Below are 27906 nucleotides of genomic sequence, written 5' to 3'. Positions count from 1 at the left end.
ATTACATCACTGAGTTAGAGAGAGAGAGAGAGAGAGAGAGAGAGAGAGAGAGAGAGAGAGAGAGAGAGAGAGAGAGAACGAGAGAGAACGAGAGAGAACGAGAGAGAACGAGAGAGAGTAGGGTAGTATCGAACAACATCTAGAGAATTATTCCATAAAGATTGCCTGAAACTTCAAGTTCAACCAGGTAGGCTATACAAACATACAATTGTATTAGATTATTATATCTGTGTCATTATATCCAATCAATATACAACATTGCAATTATAAATAACTGATAGTGTAGCTTTCTTGACTCGTGTGTCTGCTTCTGGTCGTACACATAACCTAACATGAACAAACTAGTAGCCTATCTTAGGATAGCCTATCAAGATATACTCAATGAGAAGTGAATGAAATCCCCAAACTAGTCATGTTAGACAAGTATTCAACAGACAACCATCTACAGCAATACATCCCACTCCACATTATTAATCTGACACGTTTCGAAAAACATATTAGTTATTATTCCAATCACAGAAAAGCCTACCTTTTTCATTTCAAGATATTGCAGAACGGATGACTCGGTCGGACAAGAGTATCCAGTCCCTTTACCTTACATGTCTGTTTTTATTAAGAAGCGACAATCTTTGATCTGGTCTGAAATTAACAAAGCGGTTCTATAACATTATCAGGGCTGCGATTGAATGTCCTTCAGGAGTGTAATCATTGTTTGTTGTGCCTTCCGCCGTATTCCCCTCTGCCTGTCGAGAGGCTAAATGGGATCTCGCTGGTTCTTTTCGGTTCCCATCATTCAGGCTCATTCACGCTTGCAACGAAAACGCAGTTTGGAGGCAGCGGCGATGCTGCGGCGTTTGTTCAATGGAGACATAGGATGTGAGGTTGGGGTGGGGGTGGGGGTGGAGGCATTAGAGGGCCCCGGGAAAAAAACGTGTAAATAATCTGTCATCTCATATGGAATTCATAGAAAATAGTCCTGTGAATTTTAGCTGACCACCCAGCAGTTTAAACATGACTTTTTTTCGCACACGGACTTCAAACATGGTAAGGTAAAACTGCCATCACTGTCTATCACAAGATAAATTAAAATCCTACTAACGGTACAGAAGCACACTCAATGCATGTCAATGACAATTTATGTAAACACGAGCCCTTAACCCAAAGAGTAAAGATACTGGATGGCCCTTTAGATTCACCACAGAATAAACATGCTCGTCATGGATTCGACATGTTCTGGGTCCTGCAGCGACAGCTGACTTTTTAAACGTGTTGAGTCCTGTTGTTTTTCACCATCTACCAGAGCAACAGACTCGTCGTCCATTCATGTATGTATTTATTTGTTTGTTTAATTATGCAGTGGTTTCTGCTGTTAAGAATATAACAAATGGGGCCTACTATTAGTCGGACTAAGATACGGTTCCAAATGGGATTGTTTTTTTAGTTATGTATTTCCTTTGAGCACCTTTTATGAATTCTGACACACAAACACAAAAGTGTTTGCTATGTGGAAATTCACTTTCACGTTTTCCAATGTCCCAGTTTGAAATTCAAACGACAAAAAAGACGCCTTGTTCCCTCTACTGAGAAATGCCCTGTGTGGCTGTTCTCAGGATAACTGATTTAACATCTCACCATCAATTCCAGAAGTAAATATTTTAATTGGTCTTGGACTCAGATGTTGAATTATCTACCTTTAGTTGAGGTTCTGACAATCATCTGACACAGTCCATTGCCACACATTAAGATACGTAATTAATTCAACTCCAATCTATGCATTTATCACAGTAAAGAGATGTAGAGCTGTACCCTTGTTATAGAAGTGTGTCTGTTTACCTGCACATGGTGTGTGTTGAGAGAGCCAGTTCCAGTTTGTTGGATTACATCACATACAGACTTCTGATCATGGCAGTCTAAAGGGCAATGCATAGAAGCACCATAAATCCCCAAGCATATCCAACTCTCTCCTCTCTAATATGCAGATTATATTTGATAAACAAAGAGATAGATACGCATACAGGAGATTTCTTTTTCCAAGGTTGTGTGCTGTTTGTGAGCAACAGCTCCTTTTTTGATTGCTCAGGCTCTGTAGTGTTCCGAAAACAATCAAGGCTCACAACTTGTTACCTTAGTTGGAAAATCATATAGTACCATATTTCAAGATGTTGTCCAAGCACGTGTAGTGATCTCACATCCCATTACTATAACTGTACTCCCAAGAAAACAAACTTTCATCAATAACACAATTATTCATTCATGCCTGCAAAGACGGGACCAACTTCCCCCCCTTAAGTATTAGAGTCAGGTACTTTATGAAGAGAACAGACTGAGTGATGCATCCTATCGCAGGTCTCTCTCCCCAGTGTGAACTATGTAGTGCATTAGTGAGATGCCTATCAACAGATAAGCAGACCATGGCTAATTATTTTAGCGCAAACAGCTTGGCTAAGTCAAGATGTATTCATGATTCAGCGGGATCAGGTGTTTTCAAAGTAAACAAATCATTGAAGTGCATTTCTTGACAATTTAGCCAACCCAAGATTTGTTGAGTAATCGTATGCCCTCCTTAACCTTCCGACAACAATTCACCATTTGGCAAACTATCATTATATATCACAGTTGACTAATGTATACAAGATATACTGTAAGTCTTTCATGTTACAGGTATACCAATGCCCTGTGTAAAAAAACAAACATGTCACTTTAATTATTGAGTAATCTAACATTTTATTTATGTTAGTGTAGTTTAATTGACTTGCAATTACAGTCAAATGACAATTGTTACTTTGGGATATCTAAAATACTGGCTAAAGAAACAAAACTTTAATAGTCTATAACAATAAATATTGCATTTTATCTGATTGATTACCATTTTCTTGCCATTAACCTCTAGTTTTTCATTTGAATGAAGAAGCATATTTTGGGGATAAGATTTCTTTTTATTAACCTCTACTAATACCCCTCAGTTGTTACCATCAAAGCCGATACCAAGACCGGCACATGTTGAATGTCTGTATCTCTGCTTCTGTACACTGCCAGGCCCTGCTCTGTGGAGCATCATATCACTCTGTTCCATAATTGACAAGCTGTTCCTTTACCCACCTCCTTCTCTGTGTAGGAGCCTCTCCAGGTCTTATAAGACGTTTCTCACATCATCTACAATCAGCATTAATATGTATTCCTCCTTGATGTGCTTGTGCAGTTTTTCACCACTCTGTGTATGTGTGTGGGGAGTGGGGGGAGGGGGGTAAAATCAGGTAGTTCATTAATATGGGGTCAAATTATAACTTTGACATTTGGTTTTTCTGCTCTATATACCAGACCAAGCACACAGTTACCACGGTTTACATGAATTATTCAAAATCTACATGATAGCCTTGATTCTGCTAAATTTGGAACACTTGGATTTACAATCTCTCCACTTCTGTGAGTGGAGAATCATTTTTTGTAATAAAATACATATGACCCTTTCTTTACTAGAGGTAAAAAAAATACTCAGAGTATAAACTAAATATGGATAGTTCACTGAGACTCAAACTCAATACTCTGGTCATGTTGGTCCCCGTATTTACAATATTTTGGTTTGATGGTCTACAATATTATTCACAAATTCCTGTGGACTGGTGACATTTTAACAACCCCAGCCTCTGAATGGACTGTTTCTATAAATGTACAAAGTCCAGAGAAGTTGCCCATTGGCTTGTATAACTGGGTTCTTCCTGTGGAGGTTTGGCATTATAATGCAGACTGCTCCTCATGCTAGTGCCCCCAAGATGTCACGCCAATTATTTGTCGCTGTGGGAGAAACCTATTTGTGGAGGCTATTCTTAAAATAAAAGCAGGAAGTCACAGCCTTTCTACATCCTATCTGGCTCCTGACTGGACAGATAAGCCGGCACGTGTCACCTCTTGCTGTGACCCTGTACGGCCATCAAACCATAGCCATAGCAAAGTGGTGACGTGGCAGTCACATGAGACATAACCTATTCGTTCTGTTCTCACCCCAGCAGAGTCACTCCAGTCCCACTGTGCGGAGCTCTGCTGTTCCAATTTGGACAGTTAAACTGATTTTACCACATGCCTAAGGCTCTGCCACACGTTAGGCCCAACCTTGAGTCTGTTACTGGCATTCACACATCGATGTCCTGATGGAATGGAGAAACAGAGAGATGATTTGTTTTGTTCCCATGTCCTCCTCGAGTGTTTGGTTGACATGGTATACAGTTTGGTTAAAGTGTTATGTACAGTAGCACCCTACTGAGTGACCCTACTGATTGAGTCATTCAAATGAAGTGTCCCATGAATCCCATACAAAATATCAAATGGCATCTTCAACTAAAGTATGTTTATTATCTTTTCACCACCGCAAATAATTCACAGTGCATGCTGATTACAAAGTCACCAGATTATTACTGGACCAAATGTCCCTCTCTCCCTCTGGCTATTAAAATGTATCGCCACATTTCTTTCAATAATACAGCTCATTTACCTTAATATGCATAACAAATCTACAGCAAAACAGGCAAAACCAGATTGGCTTTTGTAAAGCAAAGATAGTGTCCCATTACAGTAGTTCAGGTTGGCAAGTATTAGATTTCCCCATATTAAACCATAAAACGGCAGCGTTTCAAGGGAGACCGGGTCACAATGATATTATGCAATGTCCTCCTGAACATTAGGCAAGGTAAGAGACCTGACAATGAAAGAGGCAGTGGGTTGACTGAAGCAGCTGGCAGTAGGATTTTAAGTGGGCGAGTGACATTTTGTCATAGACTCTATGTAATGACTGCTCATCAGTAAAGCGAGATAGAGGGATATGAGAAAAACAGTTGATATGTCAGATAAAAGCAGTGAAGGACAAAAAGGGACCGTAAAGTTTTGAGGGAGAAGGGGGGATGCCTGAGAGCCAGGACTGCAGTGAGAAAGAAGGAGGGATTAAAGTGAGCAGACTATTATGCAAGCAATTGGTCGACAGGAGGAGACACACATAAAAGAGGAAAGAGGCCATTTAGAATTTGGCCAAGCTGAAGAACCACACCAGTACTTGTTACGTTGTAATCTGGCTTTCAGTGATTGCTCAGATCAGACTGGAATACTTTTAACCTAATTAAACATCCCTCCTGTTTTAGACTGACACAGGCATGGGGACATACATGATCAACATCCTAATGTAATATAACTTTCACCGCAGCGCGTATAATTAATCTTACAGGCACACAGGTTACTCTGTAAACTGTCCTGCCAATACACTTGTTAATTTCATATTGTGCCATTTCTACCAACTGCCTCCCATTATTTCTTTGACATTGTGTCACAGTCTTTTGCCACAGGTCTCGTACTCAGTTACATAATTCAGTTAACAAATGGCATTCAGCTCTAACATAGGATCTTATCATTCTTGTCTGTGCCTTCCTTTGATTTCTCCTGTTTATCAGATATAATAAAAAATATTTGATTCATTTTTTCACTGTATTTTCTACTTTCCAACTCGGTAAGTTTGACTAAAAGGTCACCTATCTATCGTCTACTTATAATCTCTTGACATGGGCCTGTGCTGCCAATAGCTACCTAGAAATTGGCTTCCTCTCGCTTGGGCTGACCCAGCCAATGATTCTATAAAAAAATATTAATAAAATAAACATATCAGTGTGGTAATCCTGGCACCATTGAGTCAACACCACAGATGGCGTTGTGAAGCAAGCTCCAGCATCCATTGCCTGCATTAATATTTAGAAAAGAGGAAGCATTGGGTTGAATCTCTACCTGTTGTGTGGCATGTCTTTAAATGGGAGAGATTTTAAATAAATGAAAATGATCTAGACATGACACTTTAATGTATTAGAACCCAACTTTTCTGCTTGACGGTAAACTAGGACTTTAAGGGCAAGTGTGTGATGTAACTCATACAAAAAATAACATTGTGTCTATTAATTTTTATGTGAACTATGTCGTGTGTGTTAGAGTAACAAGCAGGTGGTGAGTGAGGTCAGACAGATTGCTGTCAGCATGGCCATGAACACATGGCTGTTCAGTTTGATCCTCTTGTACAGCATCTCTAAACTGTTCTGTGCACCCTAGTATCAATATAGTCAGTACATTCAGGCTCTCCTTTATCTGCCTTTTATTATTTTCTCCTCATTATAAACCAATCAAACCTACCTGCTAGACCAAATTAAGATCCTCACACTTCATCACCTTAATCACCCCATCAAAAAAGAACATGGCTAGCCTTAAAAAAAACTATCATCCATCAGGACAACTTAAGTCAGGAATCATAAAGAACAAGATGACTGTCTGCCTCTGTAACTATGCTGGGTTATATTTTTTGGTAAATGGGTCATTCAAAAGTGTGTGTTTGTAGTTGCCTATATTAACTGTGACATCAATGGGTCAGCTCAGTGAGTGTGTCCGCTTAAACGTCTAATATCGTGTCTATATACGTCTAACATGCAGGTTGTCAGATCCATGAACAACTACAGGGCCACTAGGGTCCCCAGTGAGCATCATCACAACCTTTAAAGGAGGCCCTGATGCTTCACTATACTCACCACAGGGGAGACAGCAGCAAGGGAGAATGTATTTTCAATCCCCTGTCTTTTCATCCTCTGAATCTCTGTTGACATTTAGAGCTCAGAGGCTTCCAAGGCCTGACTTCTATAGACAGTTGGGGGCCAGTGTTTTAGTTTTATGTTGGGGCCACTCCAGCTCAACATCATTTGTGTCTCATTGGGTACTCTTTGCACCTAGTTCTGCTCAATAGGAGCTGCAAGCCAGAGAATATGGTTGGGAAAATGAGTATAATGGTGCCCATTTCAGACTGGGCTACATTACTGAGAGAGGCTCATTACTAACTAGCATTATGCAGCCAGCTAGTTCCAGCAGTTAGCATCAGCCTGGGATGTCTGGCAGAATGCAAAGGGATGATAGGTTGGTTTACATACTAAAACATAGACATTGTCATCTGTCTCGCTTTTACTTAATAACCTTCATTGGCTGGTAATCAGGAGTTATTTTACTGAACCTGTTCTCTGTAATCCTTGGGGTGAGTTTAATGCCTGAAACATCTGGAAATATTTGTTTCATCCCTGATTTTCAATAGGCCTATGTCAATGCAACCTCAATGCTCCACATTAGCAGCTTGTCTTCACTGCTCAAACTGCCATCTGGAATTTGAATAATCTGAACAGCTCAGTCTGCCAAGTTTTTCTTAATGTTTTGTCTACTTCTGTGAATCATGTGTCTGTGGTTGATTAAGATGTACTCTGTTAACTTTTATAACAAGATTTTCTCTATTTCAAGGTAAGAATATTGATAATTTTTTTAATCTACACGCCATAAACTGCAGTAAAAATGTTCTCCATTAGTACCTTAGTCAACAGGAGAATGAAGAAGCTTCGTTCTAGAACGTAGTGCCGTTTTAAGATCTTAGTTCAGATTTTAGATGATAGATCACTTCTTGCCAGGAATTCAAAAAAGGCCTTCTCCACCTCACTTACGCTGCACTTATGATACAATATTAGGACTCCCTCTACTGTATTTATATTGAAATTACAATGAAAATAGCTGGAGTTTGGAGACTGTCAAGGCCATCGGAAAGAGATGCAACGAGGTGCTTGGAAATATTTTACTTTACAATTATTGACTTGATTACAGTTTTTGGTTTAATAAGTCATCAGAGCTATAGAATCGTGTGGCACTTCAGTCTTTGTGTTAGAATGTTTAAATTTGGTCTTGTGATTTGTAAACTCTTCTCATTTGAATTGATCTATATTTTTCTTGCTTTCTTTCTTGCTTTCTTAAAAAAAGAAAAAATATATATATCTGTTGTGGGTGGGCATCTTGAGATGGGGCGGAAGGTTCAGAAGGTTCGGTTCAAAGGTGAAAGTTGAACGTTTTTCATTTTGTTGTCTTTTGTGCTAAGCAGCAGAGTGGAGCCTCATCGAGTAGCAGCGTCTCTTCCCTCTTCCCCGAATCCTCTTAAAACTCCCTCCCGAACCTCTCCCCTTCTACCCTTGCCACCCTACCCTCCCCCTGATTACATTTCAAAGGACGGTGCAGGTAAGGCTGCCGAAACTTCTGTTTTCTTTTTCAGTGAAGGACAGGGTTAACGGAGTGCCTCAATGAGTTGTCTAGGCCTCAACATTCAGAACAGCGGATTACCGTACATGCTAAGCTAAATTCGCAGCTAGCTAACTAGCACTTTTTTCTGTCAACTAGTAACGTATATTATACTGATTGAATGACACCCGGTCTTGCTAACTAAACATGATTGTTAGGCTATAGCAATCTAATAATCAACTGCACTTTAAATGATGTAATATGGCTGTATTGAGAATGGTTACTTGTCTTCATTAGTGGATTTAGTAGCCAAGTCTGCTCGCTATGATTTGATCTGTAGCTACTAGAGCTACCAGTAGCTATCTTGCTTCGCCGAACTGGGGTATCCAGATGCTAGCTAGTTAGCTACTTGGCTGGCACTCGCTAGCTAGCAGAGTGAGCTAAAGCCTTTGCTACAAAACAAAGATGCAAATGTTAATCAGTTATTCTACAAGCTATACGTTGCAAATCCATTTCAGTAAATAATATAATTGTAGTTGTGGTCTGTGTGGATTAGTTAAGTCGTTATGCGTTTGATTAACATATGTGACATGAAGTTCAAGCTATACAGACTATATACTTATTGATGTATACCGTATGAAAATACATGGTCAAAAGTAAATTAATCAGCTGACAGACTCTGCTAGTTGGCCATACCGTTGATGGTGTTGAACTCTCGTTCTTGTTGCCAACATTTGACCTATGTTCAATATTTTAACCGCAGGAAGACTTGGTAACTATGTGATTAAGTCTGCTTAATGTCAGTATATACTTTAGAAAACTAGCTAGTCTTAACTCAGGTTCCTTCCTTGATGGGTCGGAAGGGAGATGGCTAACTACCTGATTACTGCAGATTCTATCATCCGTGATTTCAGTATTGAACCATGAAGGCTAGTTGGTGTTAATTCTTCTGACAAAGCTTTTAACTGTGTGTGCATCTCCTCCTCTTGTAGACCTGGTACCTGCAACGAAATACTTTTTTTCTTGGCAAGTCTAGTCTTCAAACAGTGCAGCAGCAGCTATGGATTCTGGTGTGGTTGAAGGAGGACTCAATGTCACCCTAACCATTCGACTACTCATGCATGGGAAGGTGAGTGTACGGTGTGCAGATTTATAAAGACCATAACGCAGGAGGTCCCATCTGTAAATGTCACTCATATCGCATGTAATGTATGTTTTTACACTGCAAGACAACAATCAAGTTTTATTATATTCCTGTGCCAACACAATAATTACGAAATATTACTGTTTCTTATTACAGGAAGTCGGGAGCATTATTGGCAAGGTTAGTTAAATACTCTCATTTAGTCTGTTTAATTCAGCTTTAGTTTACACTACGACCACGTCTTAAAAAGTGAAACCAGTCATCTGGTGCAGTTTGTTGTGTAAATGTTGTGTGTTGTTGCTCTTTCTGCAGAAGGGAGAGTCAGTAAAGAAGATGAGAGAGGAGGTATGTAAGCCTCATGGCAGCAGGTGGAGATCCAAATGTGGCATTAGTAGTCAGTGCTGTGCTTCCTGCTTGACCGGGCATTGGTTCATCATTGGTATTCTTTCACCATCTTGTCCTATAAATCATGCAGAGTGGTGCTCGTATCAACATCTCAGAGGGGAACTGCCCAGAGAGGATTATCACCCTGGCTGGCCCCACCACCGCCATCTTCAAAGCCTTCTCTATGATCATTGAAAAACTGGAGGAGGTTAGTTGACTTTTAGAGTTTATTTTTTATACTTCAAACGGATGCATGATGATTGAGGCTCCATCTATTTAATTTTTCCTCTCTGCAGGACATTAGCAGTTCAATGACGAACAGCACGGCCACCAGCAAACCACCTGTTACCCTGCGAATTGTCGTGCCCGCTAGCCAGTGTGGCTCCCTCATTGGCAAGGGCGGCTGCAAAATCAAGGAGATCAGAGAGGTTGGTGCAGCTTAAAGACAAGTGAACAGTTCACTTTTACAAAGAGCTGAGCTGTGCAATTGATGCCGATTAGTAATTTCCCTTCCTGTCTGTCCTCAGTCAACAGGAGCTCAGGTACAGGTAGCAGGGGACATGCTTCCTAACTCAACGGAGCGTGCCATTACTATTGCAGGGACCCCTCAGTCCATCATTGAGTGTGTAAAGCAAATTTGCGTTGTAATGCTTGAGGTAAGAGGGACATGGTACATTGCCTGTTTTGCATCCACATTTGATCAAATTATACAATTTATGGCATATCTGCATTGCTAATTGTTATATATCTTTCTCTCCAGTCTCCCCCTAAAGGTGTTACCATCCCTTACAGACCCAAACCCTCAGGATCTCCCGTCATATTTGCAGGTGGTCAGGTAAATAAGTTTCAATCATTCATATCTGTCTTAATGCATTTGTGAACAAGCCTATGTTACTGGCAGTCTTGTTTTTCTTGTTCACATTGCAGTGGTAATCTGCTTTGTGCAGACGTTGACATCATGGCCAAATAGCCTCCAGAGTTTTCCATCTTGGGGATGAGAAGTGCCCTGAAGCAGTTCAGAGTAGCTGCCTGCTGATGGCTGCACGTGCCTCAGACTCATATCAGCATGCTTATGTGTGCTCTGCCCATTATTGTGTGTTGATGGCCAAAACACGTAACGGCTCGTGTCAGACTTACAGAAGCACAGGTTTACTGAATATCTCAGCCCCGTTTGTGTGAGTGGGTGGGCATGTCTTTTTCCATCCTACACCCTCCTAAGAGCTGTTCTGTCATTGCAGGCATATGCTGTCCAAGGACAGCATGCCATTCCACAGCCTGACGTAAGTGAAGGTCCCTCTGTAAGTGAGCCCATTAATTTACACATACAGTGAATGGTCCTGGGTAGTCATGACATCCTCTCACAATTCACCCTGTACCCAGTATCTCTCATAACATCTCTGCATCTCTGAACTGCATCCGACAATTTGAGAAAATTAGTTGTAGTTGCTAACACTGACTGTAACAATGTGACTGTTTCCATTGTGCTGGTCTATCTGTCATTCATTTTCTTTCTATCATCACTAATATGTATATCCCATAGTGGTCTACCATATGCCTGATTTGTGTGGGATCCTGTGCTACTTTCATATTAGTCTTTGTTGGGTAGCTGTTAGCAAAACAGCACTGTAGCCTTTGCATTGTGTCAATGGCCTATTTACTTTTTACGTCTGTTGGAATGAACTCGGCCGATGCACTCATGCTGATCAGAGCCTTCCATCTCTGCCTTACCCCCCCACCCACCTCTCTCTCTCTCCACTTCCTGTTCTGTACCCCCCCACACACACACTTCTGTGCCTCTGCAGCTAACCAAACTTCACCAGCTGGCCATGCAGCAGAGCCCCTTCCCCATAGCCCCCAGTAACCAGGGCTTCCAGGGTAGGTGGATCTAGGACAGCGGAAGGCATTCTATTTGTTCCAGGTTTTGATCATATTACAAGATCACTCAGGGTTTCTTATGTGCTCTCTCTATTTGAAGCTGGGATGGATGCATCTGCACAAACTGGTTCTCATGAGCTGACCATTCCAAATGATGTGAGTGTGGTATACTGCAACTACTTGAGCCACTCCAATAGGATTCCAATAAGTTGCGCTTTTTAATTGTCTAATGACAGGAATACCCTTTTGTCCCTGATGCTCACCTCTCTCCTCCTGTCCCTCAGTTGATTGGCTGCATCATTGGCCGTCAGGGAGCGAAGATCAATGAGATCCGTCAGATGTCAGGAGCCCAGATAAAGATCGCCAACCCAGTGGAGGGCTCCTCAGACAGGCAGGTCACCATCACAGGTTCCCCTGCGAGCATCAGCCTGGCTGAGTACCTGATCAATGCCAGGTAAGAGCTACACCACAGCTTATAACCACATTTGAATAATACATTTTCAGTATAATTGTGAAATAGTCTGCTCCCCTTTAATAGTAGTCATATTTGGTTCACCTTTTTATTTTTCAGGCTGTCTTCTGAAGCCACTGGACTGGCAGCCAACTGATATGGATGACCATAATCGGCACCTAACGTAACCCCCCCCCCCCCCTTACTTTTTACCAAGAGGTCCCTCACTGAAGTTAATGTTAAAAGTCCTCTGAACTTACCTTTTGTTTTTTCCTTTGGTTCTACACCTACTCGGTTGTAATTACATCAATGTATTGGTATTTTATTTATTTATTGTTTTAAAAATCCCCTTTGCATATAGTTTTTTAAAGTTTTGTTGTTCTTTTTGGATGTATCTATTGTGATCTTAATATAGCTGAAAAAACGTTTTGGAAAAATCTGAAAAGGCATATTTAATGTTTTTTATGTCAGATTTTTCTTAGAAAATGAAAAAATGAAGAAAAAAACTCCAATAACATAGATGGACTGTTCTTTCCCTTCATTTGATGAATATCTATATGTATTTATTTTTATTTAATACACAGCTCCTTGTGTTAGAATTCACTAATATTTGCCATTATCTATCTAAAGCTGAACTTCCTGGATGAGGCTGTGTGGGTAATGGTTAAACGTAGGTGTAAATTATGTGCTCTAAAAATTGTATTATGGACGGTGGTGTCAGAAATGAACTGATTTCTCCCTCTGAAGTGGGAGGTTGATGAGTATTAAACTGCATTATGTGTCATTTATTTTTATTTGCTGTATAGCAGTTTTGTCATTCCTGTCTTTTCATCCTTTTAAGTTTCTGTCAATCAGGACGTGTGAGCTTTGTGTACTGGATTCTAATGGGGTGGGTTGGGCATGGTCACCTGAAGGAGCCTGTGTGAAAGATGTTTTTCTCCTGAAATTACTAAAATAGTAATGATGATGATAATAACATTTGAAATGTTTGTTTTAAATAGAGAAAATATTTTTTTTAACTGCAGGGACGGGGGGGGGATGCTGCAAGGGGCTAAACTAAAAAGACCTATTGGTCTTGATATAAGTATCATGCTGAGTTATTTAATTAATATAACTAGAAAGAGTATAGAAATAATACTAGTTTCCTGCTATCCTTTTTGCCTGGGTCAAATTGTATTTTTTATTATTCTTTGCAGGATGAAGAAACTGACATTTTTGTGCACGTTTTCAAAATATTGTAGATTTGGGTGCAATTGAATTGTTGCAGAAATTAAATACAGAAATAAAAAGATGTGAAATGTTTAAAATGATCCTGGCTGCTTGTTTGTTAATCTCATAAGTTTATAAAAAGTATATTATTCAATATGCTGAAATTAAATTGTGATCATACAATGGTCTATGGTTTATGTTTGGGCAAACAAAACCAGATTTTTCTAAATGAGTATAATGTATGAACAACCAAGACAACTCTTTTTTACCCAATACAGTTTTTTATTGTTGCTCATAGTATTTGATTTTGATATAATTCATATTTTACAGGTACAATGTGCAATGCTGTATAAAAACAAAACCTCTATTAAATTCAAATGGTACTTGTTACACTACCACCAGAGAGCAGTATTCTATCTCTGATCTGGCTACTTAGTGATCTTAAAGGGATGAGAGTATTTAAAACTCAGTGGTAGGGACTCAAAATCCAAAGAAGTCTTCCACATTAACAGCTGATGGCCCTAATCATGAAGTATGTTCTGAAAGAGTAAAACATTTTGGTGACATTTTCATTCCATTATGACATCATACATTTTTTGGGGTGCCAACAACAATTCATTAACAAAAACTTCTAGTTAAATAATACTTTCAGGATAAAAAAGTGTAAACCTCACAAAATATAAAACGGACACATCCAAAACTAAAATTATAAAGTGTAGTCATGCATTTGTTTATTTGGGCTGCATACCATTCATTTTTACATCCGATTTCTTTTTATTGTACACATAAAATACATTTAGATATTTCTGAATTCATGATATCTACTGTACATATTTATTAGTATGGGATGTATGAGTTTATTGGATATCAGGCTCCTCCCAGAGAAGTGATTGTACAGGACCAATATCAGGATAAAAAGAAAATAAATTGTGTTTGTGTTTGAGTGCACAGGTGTGTATGTGTACTTGAGGTTTTTTTTTGCTAAACTGGAGCAGTGGCTAAATGTACCTGGTTAACAATTGACCTAAATCCTCAATCAAAACCCCAACTACGTCTAAATGACATGTGTCTGATGTCACAAGCTGCCAAAGAAGCTGCCGCCATTTAATGACAAACCAACTATGTTATCTGATGACGATTTGCTTCCTAACAAACCCATATTGCCCCAAATGTTAACTTGTCATAGTCTGAGCAGAGTTTATATGACCCCTTCTGACATCAGTCATGTCCTGCATTGATAGACTGCGTGTTCAGTAGGCTCTGTGATGGTTCTTCATGATAAGGTAGCTGTAGTTCTGATCTGTTCTACTGTCCAGGGGTTGGACCTATGTGGGGCCTGTTTAAGGCCCCTGAGGGGACCCTTGTGACGGCTCGGGTTGGGTTCCACATGGAGCCCAGGCCCCAGCGCTGGGTGGACCACTGGGTTCTCCACTTCCTGACTGGTCGAGCTCGGCACTGTCGCAGTCCGAGTCATCACACAGCACCCGACTCTTGAGTCACAAAGAGAGGAAGAAAAGAAATAAGCCACTTTGCAAATGGAGCAATGTTTTTACAATGCTTTTAGCGATAACGGTTCAATTAAATTAGAGGACATCACATAACAGGAGGAGATAACAGACAGACAATCCTGGAGCAGGAGTGAATCGGGTAGTCTAGTACCTCATTAGGATTCTGTCCTGCGTCCAGCTGAGCCTTGGCTTGGCCCAGGCCTCCCTCTCTTTCTGACAGGCCGTCAGAAGCCTGCGCCGGGTCAGTGTTGTCTGCCGGGATCTCTGACCCCTGAGACAAGAGGTCATCGCTGCGGTCGTCTAGGCGGTCGTCTGTGTTGGTGCTGACCACGTCAGGCGTTCCACTGTGGGAGTGGTCAGTAGTGTGGCCCTCCTCGCCATCTGAGACAGACAGGTTCTCGGAGCTGAAAGTAGACACCGACTGGCACTTGATGATGCTGGTCGGACGTCTTTGGACAAAGAACAAGACATTTTGTTTTAAATTGTTTGTTTCAACTTCAAAATGCACGTAATTTACCTGCTGCAGATTATGTAAGATCCAAAAAATCATTTAAAGCTATCTTAAGCAAATTGTTTATAATCGATGGCTAATTTTATGAACCATTTAGAAAAAAGTCCTGGTATTTTATTGCTGAAGGACAGCAACTTCCTCACCGTCTCCGTGGCAACTCCACCTCACTGTCAACTTCCCCCTCCTCCTCTTCTGATGACACCCCCCGCCTCTGTAGGTACAGATGAGCAACCAATGAAACATGAGCTATAAAAAGGGTGCATTTTGAATGTGTACTGGCTGATTTACGTGCTATGTACCTGTTTCCGTGTAATAGCTGCCCGGTAGAGTATGGCTGAAGGGGTGAGGTGTTGACTCCCAATGCCTCCTGATGCTCCTCGGGGCAACCTCACAGACCCTGCTCCGTCATCTTTGTCCTCTCCATCGTGGGGCAGGCGAGGTGAACCTAGAACAGACCCCCTGCCCGCCGCAGCCCCCCTCCCACAAGGTGAGTCAGGGCTGCTGGAGAAGGGGAAAGAGGCTGCATCCTCACTGGGCGTATCACTGCGCGGCGGGGTCTCTGTGAAGTCATCCAGACCGACCGCCCCACCCTCAGATCCCAGACCTGCGGAAGCACTGAGGCTGCCTCCCTTCTCCAACCCCCCCACAGTAATGTCCCCCTTCCTTTGGCAATCCGCCTCCAGAGTGCTGGAGATGAGGTCCGGGCTGGAAGAGGAGAGGTGCCTTGTCTGCTGCTCGTGGCTCAGGCACCGCAGAGCTGCACTGGGATCCAGGAGTTGCGTAGAAGGCCCTGTAGAAGAGCTGTTGGCCTGAGTGGATGTGTCTCCATTTGGAGAGGACTGGGTGGCCTTCAGCCCTGCTAGGTCCCCGCTGCTGCCCTTGCCAGGTTTGCGGTGGCGGGTCTTCACCCTGCGAGAGCGGCTGGGGGAGGTAGAGGCCCTGTTGGAGCTGGATGGGATGGTGACCTGCGTTACAGAGGAGTCCATCTTGGGGATGATCACCTCAGGCTTGAGGATATCTGGTCTGTGAGATTGAAATAAAAAAAGGGAAACAGTCAAGATCACAAACATCTTGCTACCTTCAACTCGATTTCATCCATATTTTCCCTAACTCTGGGTTTGACCTCTTACCTCTTTCCAGAGGGCAGTTTCTGTGGAACATTTCGCTTCTTAATGAGCTTGTCCATGGAATTGGAAGAGCTGCTTTGTCTTGAGCTGTGGTGCTTGAACAGTCCTGGATACTTCTTATCCAAAGACTGCTCCCTCCTACATAGTAATTAGTAGATCGTTTTCATTGGCATTAACCTTCTGTTTATTGTTATTTTCTCATAAACATTCAAATTAAACTCTATCGGCATTAGACATTAGTTTGAAATGTGGAAAGGAAACAGTGCTGCGTGGAGTGCTTTGTCTCAGCCAAACCTCTGCAGCTCTCTCTCTTTGAGCTCCAGCTGCAGCATGACTGCATTTAGTTCCATGTAGAGGTTGTTGGCCCTCTCCAGCTTCCGCTCATAGTGCTCACGGATGTCCAGAGCATGCCTGAAAAAACAAAAATAACACATCAGGTTTTCGCATGAGGGGAGTCATGTTGTTGAAAGAAATGCACTCTGGGCACTTTTACATCTAAAACAGTGCAGTAAAAAGAAGCACGCTGAAAAAAGCAGGGGAAATTAGAACAAAGATCTCATAACCCAGTTCCTTTTAACAATATAACAAACAGTTTGGGGCTAGGGCCATGTTTGGGTCAGAACTGTGGCTCACGGTTACATCATGTCATCCGCCCCAGAAACACAGAAACAGCCAGTACATGTGATGACAGGATGGCATATTGTGGTTGTTTATCATTCTAGTCAGGAAGAGTAACCATGGTGAGCTGCCCTACATACCTGAGTTCTTCCCTGCGGCGGTTGATCAGTTCCTCATCCAGTCGGTGCAGACAGGTGCCCTCAGACTTAATCTTCTCAAAGTGTTGCTTCACCTCCTCCCGCCACTCAGCCTGAGGAATACACAGTGCACATACGTACATACTGTCCGTGTGCACGTGTGTGTGGATTTGTCCACATATTTATGACTCCTGCACTACACTAGATTTCATGAGATCTACTGCCCAGTACCTGAGACTTGAAGTAAGTCTCTTGAGGTGTTGAGAGTACATCAGCCGATGCTATATCCAGATGAAGGAGGATCTGACGGAAGGAGGGTCTATTTCTGGGTTTACAGTTCCTGAAAAGCCAAGAATATATTTCAGAGCGACACATTTGTACATTTACGATCTGTCGGAAAAATCTATATGGGTCCACAAGGACCAATTCTATCTAATGAATGTTTAAGCGGAGACAAATGGTTTCCCTTGCAACCATTGTACCCCATCCTTTCTCTCTACTCACCAACACTGCCTCAGGAGGATCTTGAAGCCATCAGGGCAGCTCTCAGGTATAGGCAGCTGGAGGCTGTTGTTGCCCACACCCCAGATGATAGCAGAGGAGTCCACATCTTTGTAGGGGACCTCTCCTGTCAACATCTCCCACAGCACCACCCCAAACGACCTACAGAAAACATCAACACATCATCCGTTATAGTAGTATTAACAGTTGTGACTTCAGCCAGGAAGGTGCTTTTTATGTGCTGATTAAGATTTAGGATTCAACAGTATTTCTCACCAGATGTCCACCTTCTCTGAGACCGGCTCATTCCGTATGACCTCAGGGGCCATCCAAGCCACCGTACCAGCAAAGGACATCTTGGTGCTCTTGTCACTGAGCTCCTTGGAAGTTCCAAAGTCTGAGATCTTCACCAGATCATCATGAGTGATCAGCATGCTGACCATTTGCAGAGAGAAGGGAGACAAAAAACATTAACATAAATACACTCTGATTTCTTTGGGGATTTTGGGGACTTGGATTTATGTGATCGTATTGAAGCTAATTGTCAGGAGGGAAGGAACTCACTTGGGGGACTTGAGGTCTCGGTGAATTATTTTGTGGAGGTGCAGGTAGTTCATGCCCCCGGCGATGCCCATTGACCAATCCACCATGAGAGAGGGGGTGATCTTACGGCCAGCCCGTAGCACCTCATACAGCTGGCCCTGAGCACAGTACTCCATCAGAATACAGTAGCAGGGGGCCTGGGTGCAGATACCCCTGAAGGGATCAAAATAGAGAGAGATATAAGATGAGCCAAATCTGAAAACAACTTATCTCCTATTTGAGTCTACATGCAGTTGAAGTTCATGACAGTCTGATGGGTTAGGGCTAAAGAAAAGGAAAGAGTGAGCAATTTCTCACTTGAAAGTGATGATGTTGGGATGCTTAAGTTTGCGAAGGTGTTTTATCTCTGTCTCTTTGATGTCCCGCACTTTCTTCACGGCTACATCCTCTCCGTGAAACTTGCCCAGGAATACAGCGCCCTGTGCACCACTGCCCACCCACTGCAGGTCAGATATCTCCTCAAATGGAACCTCCCAGGATTCTAAATGCGTTCCAAAACCATCAACACAAGGACAGAGTATGTTACCAACAGCTGACGGGAGGACAGATGTCCAACGATCAAACCAGATGAAATGTTCTCTATCATATACAATCAGTTGCTTGTTGCTAGATTAAACATGTTCGATATAGCAGGATTTCTCCCTGGGATGTAGTACAACATACAGGAGAGGGGACACAGCTAATCTCTCCATCATCTGTGGGAGAAACACATGAATGAGGAAGTCTAGTCACTTGGAGGAGAGATAAGCCTGACAGAATTAGAGAGACTCGCAGATCAATTCTTCATGAGGTCCACTGAAGTCTTGTCCTCCCTTGGGGCCTACTGCTTTGGAGGCAGGCAGTGGTATGTGCCTCTCACTAACCAGCCGTGAATGCTGACTGGGGCTAAGGCTGTGAATGAAGCTCCAGCCCACGCCAGCAGTGCTATGCCATGCAGACACAGAGCGGGACCAAGTAGCAGTCACAAAGTACTTCTTGATGAAAACAATAAGCATGGACAAACATCTCCTGCCCACTTGTATTAGACATAATGCCATTTCCATGGTTACTGTCTTCCCTCAATAACTTTACACAGTGGTCGACTAGCATTTGGAAGTGGAAAGAAAATCATTTTTTTCCAGCCTACAAGGTTTCCTGCATGTTTTGTACAAGGCTGGAATTTACAGTATAACCTTACATTGAGGAAAATATGAGTTCAATACAGTTACACGAAGGTCATACTCACTCCATGCACCTTCCTGATTATGCTTATGTTCAGTTGAGTAGGCCTTCCCAATCATCGTCCAGACTGGCTTCAGGCAGCCAAACAGTCCCTCTAGAAAACCTCCACTTCCTGACTGAAGTCGGATGTTGTCTGATTGGCCACGAACAGCCCCGGCCTCTGAGCTGAGGCCAGCCTCTGCCCCACCCCCACACTGGCAAGCCTCATGCTCATGCAGTTTGAGCACGCTGTTGTCAAAGTGGGCGGGGGGGCCATCGCTGGGGGTGGAGCTGTTACCACAGGTGTGAGGGCATCCTCCCCCCCCTGCTGGGCTACTCTGTCCCCCTGTATCGATAGACAGCACATTGCGGAGGACACACTGGGTGGGGGTCAGGTCAGTTTCAGGAGTGCAGGCTGGGGTGTCGGCATCTAGCCTGCAATAAGGGGGCTCTGATATGGGTGTGCTAAAGCCTGAAAGGGATGGGGAGGGGGCACGGGGCTCATGGATGCAGGTTCCACTCATCAGGGGGTTCCCCAACACAACAGTCCCAGCGGGATGGAAGTTGAGAGGGAGAGGGGGAGGCCTAGGTGAAGAGATAGAGACGTTAATGATTAGTAGTGTCAAAAAGTCTGGTTGTAATGTACCTACAATCAGAACTTAATGTTCTTACATGTTATTAACAAGGCTTATATCCTGAATTATATTTTGCTGCAACACTGTTCACTCACTTAATTCACAGTGTTAAACCAAAGACATAGAAACCTGCATAAAAGATGCACAGTGTAACATAATATGCAGTAGTATGACAACCATTTGAGAAAGTCTAAAACTGCAAACAAATCTCACATGAATGTCGACATATATGATAAAGTGTCCAGTTGTATACAGTAGTAGTAGTAGACTTGTGATTTGAAGAGAAAAGAGGCATGTTTTTTTACATTCTGGTATTTTTACTATGCAAAGGTGCAAATGTATACAACTCTTGCATGTCTTTTACATTTAATTTATATAGGTTAGTTCGATTTGTTAATGTTAGCCTCTTCTATTGATGCCCCAATGCTATTCTGTTTCAGCACTGAACAGCTCCGTTGTACCTCACAATGCTCCCAAATGACAGTTGGTGTGTAGGAATCATGCAGTGGACCAGTTGCAATGGCTATGAATAATAGGCCATCAAACCAGCCTCATCAGCTGAGATGGAGAGCAGTTTTATGAATGAACTGAGGAAGGAGGTTACACTGGTACCATCTTTCATCCAATCTCATTCTTCTAGGAATATCATAGGCCAGATTACAAAGCATATCCTATGTGTGAAATATGGCATAGTCCCCTGTTTTTATGATGGTTGTATTGCTGGACTGAACTGTGATGTAGGCATGCAATTGTCCTTACTGATCACTCATTTGGTAGTAAATATTATGAAAATAAGCTAATCACATATGTAAACTTAAATGGAAAAATACTATGGGCTAAAATAGGTAATGTCTTTGTGTGGTTGAATATGACACTATTGCATAACTAACCCCATTGTGTACAATACATATACATTGGAGGTGTGTGGGGGGGGGGGGGGTATATACCATGTACTGTACTCAATTCACATTGTACAGTAGACCTCTAGCCTATACTGCACCACTGCATGGGAACCGCGACGACTGTACGAATTGAAAGCGTGAAATGGAAAGAAGCTGGGCCTTTGGGAAGTAGCAGTGCACACAAACGCAGGAAGATCAATCTTTAAATAACCGAGGATGTGATGATGACACTCACTAGCATCACAGTCGACGTGCATGAATTGAGCCCGAGCCCTACGAGTCCATGCCAAGTCAAACTGCCGCAGCGTCTGTCTGTAGATTTACTGGATATTGGCATCAACACAAATATTTTGTAATATAGAACACACTGCACTAATATGATTTATCCCATTAATCGACGATTATTTAAGCTCTCAAAAACGTAGAATTAACAAGAATGTTATTAAATGATACAAGCAGCAAATGCAACACACCTGAACGTCAGAAAATACCTGGTTTCATATTTGCTCCATATTAATTGATAGTATGACATTCCCATACCTTTCTGCCTGTTTGATGTCGCGTATTCAAGTGAGGGGTGGGCTCAGCTTTCTACATGCAGTAATAATGAACAATCGTCGTTTTTCCTCTTCGGACGGTTTCTTGTTTTCCAGTGAAAGTCCCTACCCACGAGTTCACGTTATCAGAACGAATCCCAGCGGGCAAATTGTGTTATCAATAACCGGGGACCCATGGAACGTGAGGCGCGCAAGGGGTTGGGGGAGGGAGCTGTCTCCTTCCCAGTGCTGAATTGACGTCACGAAGTTGCGAGCAACCCACAAGGGGGCGCGAATATCGCCATCTATGAGAAATTCTCTGGCTTCTGTAATTCTTTCCATCTTCATTCTTTGGAGTATCGTATCGTTGCATATTTTACGCAACTGACATTATACAATACAACAGTATTAATTCAAACTATTATAACTATACAGGCCATACCTCAAATAAAAGTACGGTAGAATATTTGGACAATTGAACAATGCTGATTCTCATGTGTAAGACATGTATGAAGGCAATTAATGCATGACATTTTCCTTCCAATTAACAAACACGCAAAACGTAAACCCCCCTGGGTCAGTCGGTGACCAGACAGTCAGTGACCAGATCTAATAGGCACAAAGTCAATATTACTGTGTGACAAACTATTGCACACACGGAGACCCAGCCCACCACTACCACCACTATCATCTGGAGGGGGACAACAAGTCCACAACTCGCCCATAGATGCGTTCATTATGAAATCCCATTCAGGAGAGCCAGGTGTGAAGCAATGTTGTCGTGTGTCCCATAGATGGCATCAGACCGTATTGCCTGAATTTGCGGAGCGGAAATTCTCCGTTCGGTTTGTTCCTTGCTGATGTTCGTAAAATTTGAGCACGGCGGGCAACTGATTCAGTCCGCAAGCTTCTCTTCAGAAAAGGCAAGTCTAAAATGTTTTAAATCAATGCAATTTATGCAAAGGCACCACACTGTATCTGCATTATTACACATCGGTAGTGATAATATAGCTTTTTTAGTTTATTACTTAACTGTTGAACTAAATAACGTTAGCGAACTACTGTATACGTTTTGAAGCTGACGATAGCTAGCAGCTAACTAGCTAGCTCCTGTGCTAACTTTAGTTTTTAAATATTTATCTTTTTAGTGCCTGGAATGTGTTCCTTGGCACTGTTCCCCCCTCCACTCCCTAGGGGACAGACCACGCTGTATGAATCCAACAATGAGCTTGTCGCGGGAACGACAAGTGACATCCTTCAAAAACAGGTGCTTGGAGCTTGATATATTTTTAGTTATTTGTATAGTAGGATGATGTGTGTGTGTGTGTGTGTGTGTGTGTGTGAGAGAGAGGGAGAGAGAGAGAGAGAGAGAGAGAGAGAGAGAGAGAGAGTGAGTGTGTGTGTGTGTGTGTGAGAGAGAGAATTAGACAGGTTTAACTTTTATTTTGTGTATCTTCACTTTAGGAGTCTGGTCCTTTGAGTCTTTACTTCCCACGGGAGTCATTAAAGCCCCACAGTCGACCAGAGAGTAGCAGCAAGGCAGCCTTTCTGGACCACTGTGAAACACTGTGGATGAGAAGTGCATCAGCATGGTGAGACAAACACATTTGACATTAGATGCTTTAACTGAATCTACCAATCACATTCATTTCTTAGGAATTGCAATATTCACAGATATTTTACAAAAATTACAATTTATAAGGCTACAGACAGCATTGCCTCAATCTCAACCTGTCTTGGAAACCTGAAATTGTATTGCCCATAACTTGGTAACATTATATAATATCCATCCTTTCTACTAAATGGCAATGGCAGGTATACCAGGCAACACATAACCGAGTGAGAAGAAGCATTTTTTGACAAATGCAACTCCTGTGTTTCTGCCAGGCGTGATGCTGGTGTCTCTGGTGTCTTGGATGAAATTGTCAATTCCAGTGCTGACGAGGGTGAGTGAGCACATGGAGCTTTGCGTCATTACAGCCCTATTCTCACTCAGGGGTTCACAGTGCTGGAGTTTCACTTACTCTCTAAGGTGTGTGTGACTGTGTGTGTGTATGTGTGTGTCCAGTTCCCAAATGGCTGACGATGAGCTCTGGCTGTGTCCTGGCTTTGCTCCGCTGGGTCTCTTCATTCCATGGCTCTCTCTTTCCCCACCTCACAGTAAGTTGCCTATCGGCCTTGGTCTTGGTTCCGATTACGTCACTGAGTAGCATATGTATGTATAGATATATTTAAAACATGTAAATGTGATTCTCTTTTTCGGTCCATGCAGTTGAGCAGTGAAGATATGATTGCTGAGTTTTCCCAAGTGCTCGACTGGTGAGTGGCTCTTTACCAAGGCTTTATTCCGAATGAGAACTGTGGGGGCATGTTGCCGTGGTATCAGTGAGGTGAGAGATTGAATGTGGGGATGTTTGTGTTTCCTCTTGCGCAGGTGTGACTGTGCGGTCCGGGGCTTTGCCTGGCACCCGCACACAGACAAGTTTGCTGTGGCTCTGTTGGACGACTCCATCAAGATCTACAACCCTAAAAGGTCTCACCATCACTACTCTGTATGGAGAAGGGCTGGTGGTCTACCACGGTTCACTATGACACACCTATCATCCTTTCAAGACATTTGGGAGCAATGCTTCAAACACATTACATTTACATGTATTCATTTAGCAGATGCTTTTATCCAAAGCGACTTCCAAGAGAGAGCTTTACAAAAGTGCATAGGTCACTGATCATAACAACGAGATAGCCCCAATCATTGTGGGTAGCCAAAACATGAAGGATACATTATAAAAAAACAAAAAATGATGGAGGTGGTTGAGTTGATTCCACCATTGGGGGGCCAGACAGGAGAAGAGCTTGTGTTGGGACTGGGCACTCTTGAGTGGTGGGACCACCAGACGGTTGTCAGAAGAAGACCGTAGGTGGCGGGTGGGGGTGTAAGGCTGGAGGAGAGACTTGATGTAGTCGGGTGCAGTCCCGTTCACCGCTCGGAAGGTCACACACCATGAACAGGTCATGTTTGTCTGAGAATGAGGAGGCATTGGGATGTTTCACCTTCTGATTCGATTGTGTTCCCCAACTTCAAGTGTAGCGTGTCTTCTGTTTGTCTCTTAGTGCCACAGCTCCCACCCTGAAGCACCGTCTGCAGCGCAGTGTGGCTGCAGTGCAGTGGAAGCCCCTGTGTGCTTCTGCCCTGGCTGTCGCCTGCCACAACTGCCTGTTGGTCTGGCATGTGGACCCCAGCTCGCTATCCACCAGGTACACACATACTATGTTGCACTCAAACAAAGTTTGGGAGGATTACTGTGGTGCTCTTTGTGCCATGTCTTATTTGACTTCCTGTTCGTCCCTGTCCTGGTTCCACCAATGCAGACCGTCCGCCGGCTGTGCTCAGGTCTTGTCTCATCCGGGACACTCGCCAGTGACCTCCATCGCATGGTCACCGAGTGGATCTCTCCTGGTGTCAGCCTCCCCCGTGGACACAGCCTTGATGGTACGGCCCACAGTTCTCATCACTCGGCTTTGTATGAATTGGCACACTGCTGACATTGTTCTGCTGTGTTTATCTCTGTGGAGTGGATGGACCTAGCCTTTAATTACTCTCTCTCTCTCTCTCTCTCTCTCTCTCTCTCTCTCAGGTGTGGGATGTGGCAGCAGAGAGCTGTGTGCCTCTTCAGCGTGTTGGAGGGGGAGGGGTGACCTTCCTGTCTTGGTCTCCTGACGGCAGCCGTGTGCTGGCCTCTACTCCCTCTGCCCTCTTCAGGTTAGAGAGGAGCACTCCCAGGGAGCTGGACACCATAGATGAGCACCAGGCTCACACTTTAAGAGGGCCACAAACGACTGTTGTGTGACCTGGTGTGTCTTTGCTGTGTTGCGCTCGCTGCAGGGTGTGGGAGACCAGGATGTGGACCTGTGAGCGATGGCCGTGTCTGAAGGGACGCTGTCAGGTGAGACGTTGACACGACCATTGCTTGCTGGACTGTCCTTAATGAGACTGTGTTCCCTGATAACATCTGCCTTTCTACTGGTTAGTCGGGATGCTGGAGCCCCGATGGGAGTCGACTGCTCTTCACGGTGCAAGGAGAGACTGTTATCTATGCCCTGACCTTCACTGACACACCAGGTACACACACACACACACACACACTAGGGATGGGCGGATCGATCCGAAAGTATCGATATTTTCGATACTGGCATTGTATCAAAAGGATCGATTCTCAATTTTAAATATCGATTCTACCTGGGATTTCTTTTAAACAAGTGATTTTAGAATATCTTTAGTATAGTAGTTGGCCGTATAGTATAGAAATGTACTTTAACCACAGAAGGGGAACTATTTGGGAATGGAAACTATTTTTTCTCCCGCTGTGTCTGTGCTTATCATGAGTTCATCAGCGGCACTGCGCTGCACTCTCCCACTCTCACTCAGTGAAAGCACACTCAGCGCAGATTAGAGTGCAAACAGACTGTTAGTGTTCCGAGAACTGTGTGTTTCTACAAACAGTTTGTGTAGACTTGTGTGAGTTGAGCTAATGTGATTGTCCACTAGGGGCACCGTTGAGGATGTCAGGAGGGCCGAAGGCAGCAGCCGTGGTGGCTGACCTGTCTGAGACCAGCTTCACAACACCAGACGGAGAAGATGTGGTGTAAGCACAGGACGGGGAACACTGAGAGCTACCCAGGCCCAATCATGCACAGAGTGATAGTCACACAGTAAGATCAAAAACACACCGTTAAGTCTTTGTGTGTTTGTGTCGTACAGGGTAGGTGGAGAGGTCCAGTCCCTAGCGTGGGATCCCAGTGGAGAGAGACTAGCCGTGCTTCTCAAAGGTCAAAGACACTTGTCATTTCCCCTCTTTCAGCCGTGTCACCTTCTCTCGTCCTGTCATTCTGTCTCAGCCACTCACTCTATTGGTTTCATCAGGTTGTCCCCAAGCAGGAGACCGCCCTGCCATGATAGCTGTTTTCAAGACCCGAGCCAACCCCATCTTTGAGCTGCTGCCATGGTATGTCCTGGTGCACAGTGTATACACATTGAACACCATGGTGCTAACCCATCAGACTTCATGAAGAGTATGAGTGCTCGCTATGGATGTATGAACCGCCCATGTGGATGTGTGCCAGTGGTTTTGTCCAGGGAGAGGAGGGGGCGGAGCCCAGGCTGATGCAGTTCCACCCCAACTTCCAGCATGGGGCCCTGCTCACTGTGGTGAGACTCACTGTTTCAGACACACTACACTGTATTACTGTCCACATGATTCACACTGTAAGCCCACTAACTTCAGATAAGAGAAACGTTTTCATTCATTTGAATTGTAAAAAATGGAACGCACGATACTGATTCATCATTGTATGCTCTTGTGTAAGATGAGTTAAAGTGGGTTGAGGAAGCAGGTTGACCTCTACCTAAACAGACACTGTTGAATCTCTGTCTCTCCTTCCTCCCCAGTGCTGGTCGAATGGTCGGATCACCCATGTTCCTTTCTACTTCATGAGTGCTGGAGCCCCCCAGCTTGGCCTAGGAGGCAGCCCCCCCCTCCCACAACCCCAGGCCAGACCTGCAGAATACGCCAACCAGACTCTCTACACTGAGCTCATCTCATGACCACATGCACTCCTTTTCATAATGTTTCAGAAAAATACATTTGTATAAAGAATTTATTAAACTTTTTCTGATTGAAAATATTGTCCTCTGAATGTATTTTAGACAAGATGAATATACCTAATGAACAAGTAGGAGAGAACACATCACAGTTTCATGTACAAATGACTAAACCATTACAATCAGGATATCATTTAGTTTTCTTTATTTATGCCTATTTGGTGAAACAAACAGAATCCAACCATGCTTGACTCCGCCCTGAAACCGGAGAATGAATACAGTACTTTCATTCTTGTGTTGTGAGATTCTATTGTAAAAGCCTCCCAGGCTCACACGCATGCACACAGTCAGACACCATGCACTAACTCACAGCCAGGAGATTAGGTGACCAAGAGAAAACACAACTACAAAACATTTGAAGTACGCAATGGGCTCAGTAAAAAAAATTGTATTCCAACATGTACGTATTTATTCAGAAGAAACACAATTAAAAATCAACTTCATTGTTACTTGGTTTTTCCTTTTATTTCCAATTTACATCAATTAAAAGTGTAACAAAATAGACAAAAACAAAACAAACAAAAATGATCATGATCATAATAAAATTAATAACAAAAAAAAATATACACACCCTCACACACACAAAGACAACCCACCCTAGCTGTTTGGAGCGGCTCTCCTTGGGGTCTAATGGTTTGACTTTGGGGCTGGACTCCAGAGGAGGCGACCCAGACGCCCCTGTCTCCTCTGTGGCCCGACTGCACCTTGTCTTCCAGGGTGGGGTGTGTGTGTGTTGTGTGAGGCTAGTGGGAATTGGGGGGGGAGTTGGGGATCAATGGCAGAGACTGAATTCTAAAACTCATAGCACCTTCTGAAGACATAGCAACCCAAAGCAAAGATGGCTGTTCAGC

At 43.2% G+C, this 27906-nt stretch overlaps 4 protein-coding genes across 5 annotated transcripts in view; 2 read left to right on the top strand and 2 right to left on the bottom strand.

Moving 5' to 3' along the window:
* The window catches only part of dlgap4a (discs, large (Drosophila) homolog-associated protein 4a), a 53380-nt gene extending 52814 nt beyond the window's left edge, over positions 1–566 (bottom strand). The window contains exon 1 of the mRNA XM_047039373.1: positions 530–566. The gene's annotated coding sequence lies outside the window, so the exon portion shown is untranslated. The remainder of the gene's footprint in view (positions 1–529) is intronic.
* A 6975-nt stretch (positions 567–7541) lies between these two features.
* Positions 7542–13219, top strand: pcbp2 (poly(rC) binding protein 2). 2 transcript variants are annotated; one of them, XM_047040553.1, is made up of 14 exons: positions 7542–7606; positions 7922–8055; positions 9048–9184; positions 9356–9379; positions 9512–9544; positions 9675–9791; positions 9880–10011; positions 10111–10239; positions 10344–10418; positions 10822–10863; positions 11386–11458; positions 11559–11614; positions 11743–11912; positions 12030–13219. In XM_047040553.1, exons 3-14 carry the CDS (start codon positions 9116–9118, stop codon positions 12064–12066), a joined length of 957 nt encoding a protein of 318 aa, XP_046896509.1. In that variant the 5' UTR covers positions 7542–7606; positions 7922–8055; positions 9048–9115; the 3' UTR covers positions 12067–13219. The 2 variants fall into 2 exon arrangements, with proteins under 2 accessions (XP_046896509.1, XP_046896508.1); XM_047040552.1 differs by having other exon boundaries at positions 10822–10881.
* Positions 13220–14335: 1116 nt separating this feature from the next.
* On the bottom strand, positions 14336–21475 carry map3k12 (mitogen-activated protein kinase kinase kinase 12). Its single transcript, XM_047040551.1, has 14 exons — positions 21401–21475; positions 19358–19908; positions 18421–18604; positions 18085–18276; positions 17797–17955; positions 17524–17682; positions 17251–17359; positions 17023–17132; positions 16559–16675; positions 16268–16402; positions 15437–16160; positions 15281–15348; positions 14778–15075; positions 14336–14608 (listed from the first exon to the last, which is right to left on the bottom strand). Exons 2-14 carry the CDS (start codon positions 19845–19847, stop codon positions 14459–14461), a joined length of 2895 nt encoding a protein of 964 aa, XP_046896507.1. The 5' UTR covers positions 19848–19908; positions 21401–21475; the 3' UTR covers positions 14336–14458.
* A 776-nt stretch (positions 21476–22251) lies between these two features.
* aaas (achalasia, adrenocortical insufficiency, alacrimia) lies at positions 22252–27574 on the top strand. The gene is made up of 17 exons (XM_047040871.1): positions 22252–22319; positions 22545–22663; positions 22861–22988; positions 23284–23342; positions 23465–23556; positions 23669–23715; positions 23831–23929; positions 24508–24651; positions 24766–24886; positions 25032–25156; positions 25280–25340; positions 25426–25516; positions 25943–26039; positions 26156–26223; positions 26318–26399; positions 26518–26602; positions 26843–27574. The coding sequence occupies exons 2-17, from the start codon at positions 22553–22555 to the stop codon at positions 26996–26998; spliced, it is 1566 nt and encodes a 521-aa protein (XP_046896827.1). The 5' UTR covers positions 22252–22319; positions 22545–22552; the 3' UTR covers positions 26999–27574.
* The last annotated feature ends 332 nt before the right edge of the window (positions 27575–27906 follow it).

The sequence above is a fragment of the Hypomesus transpacificus genome, chromosome 18, assembly GCF_021917145.1.
Source record: "Hypomesus transpacificus isolate Combined female chromosome 18, fHypTra1, whole genome shotgun sequence".
NCBI classification, from domain to species: Eukaryota; Metazoa; Chordata; class Actinopteri; order Osmeriformes; family Osmeridae; genus Hypomesus; species Hypomesus transpacificus.
The sequence above is the reverse complement of the archived record's forward strand: the minus strand, read 5'-3'. Positions and strand labels throughout refer to the sequence as shown.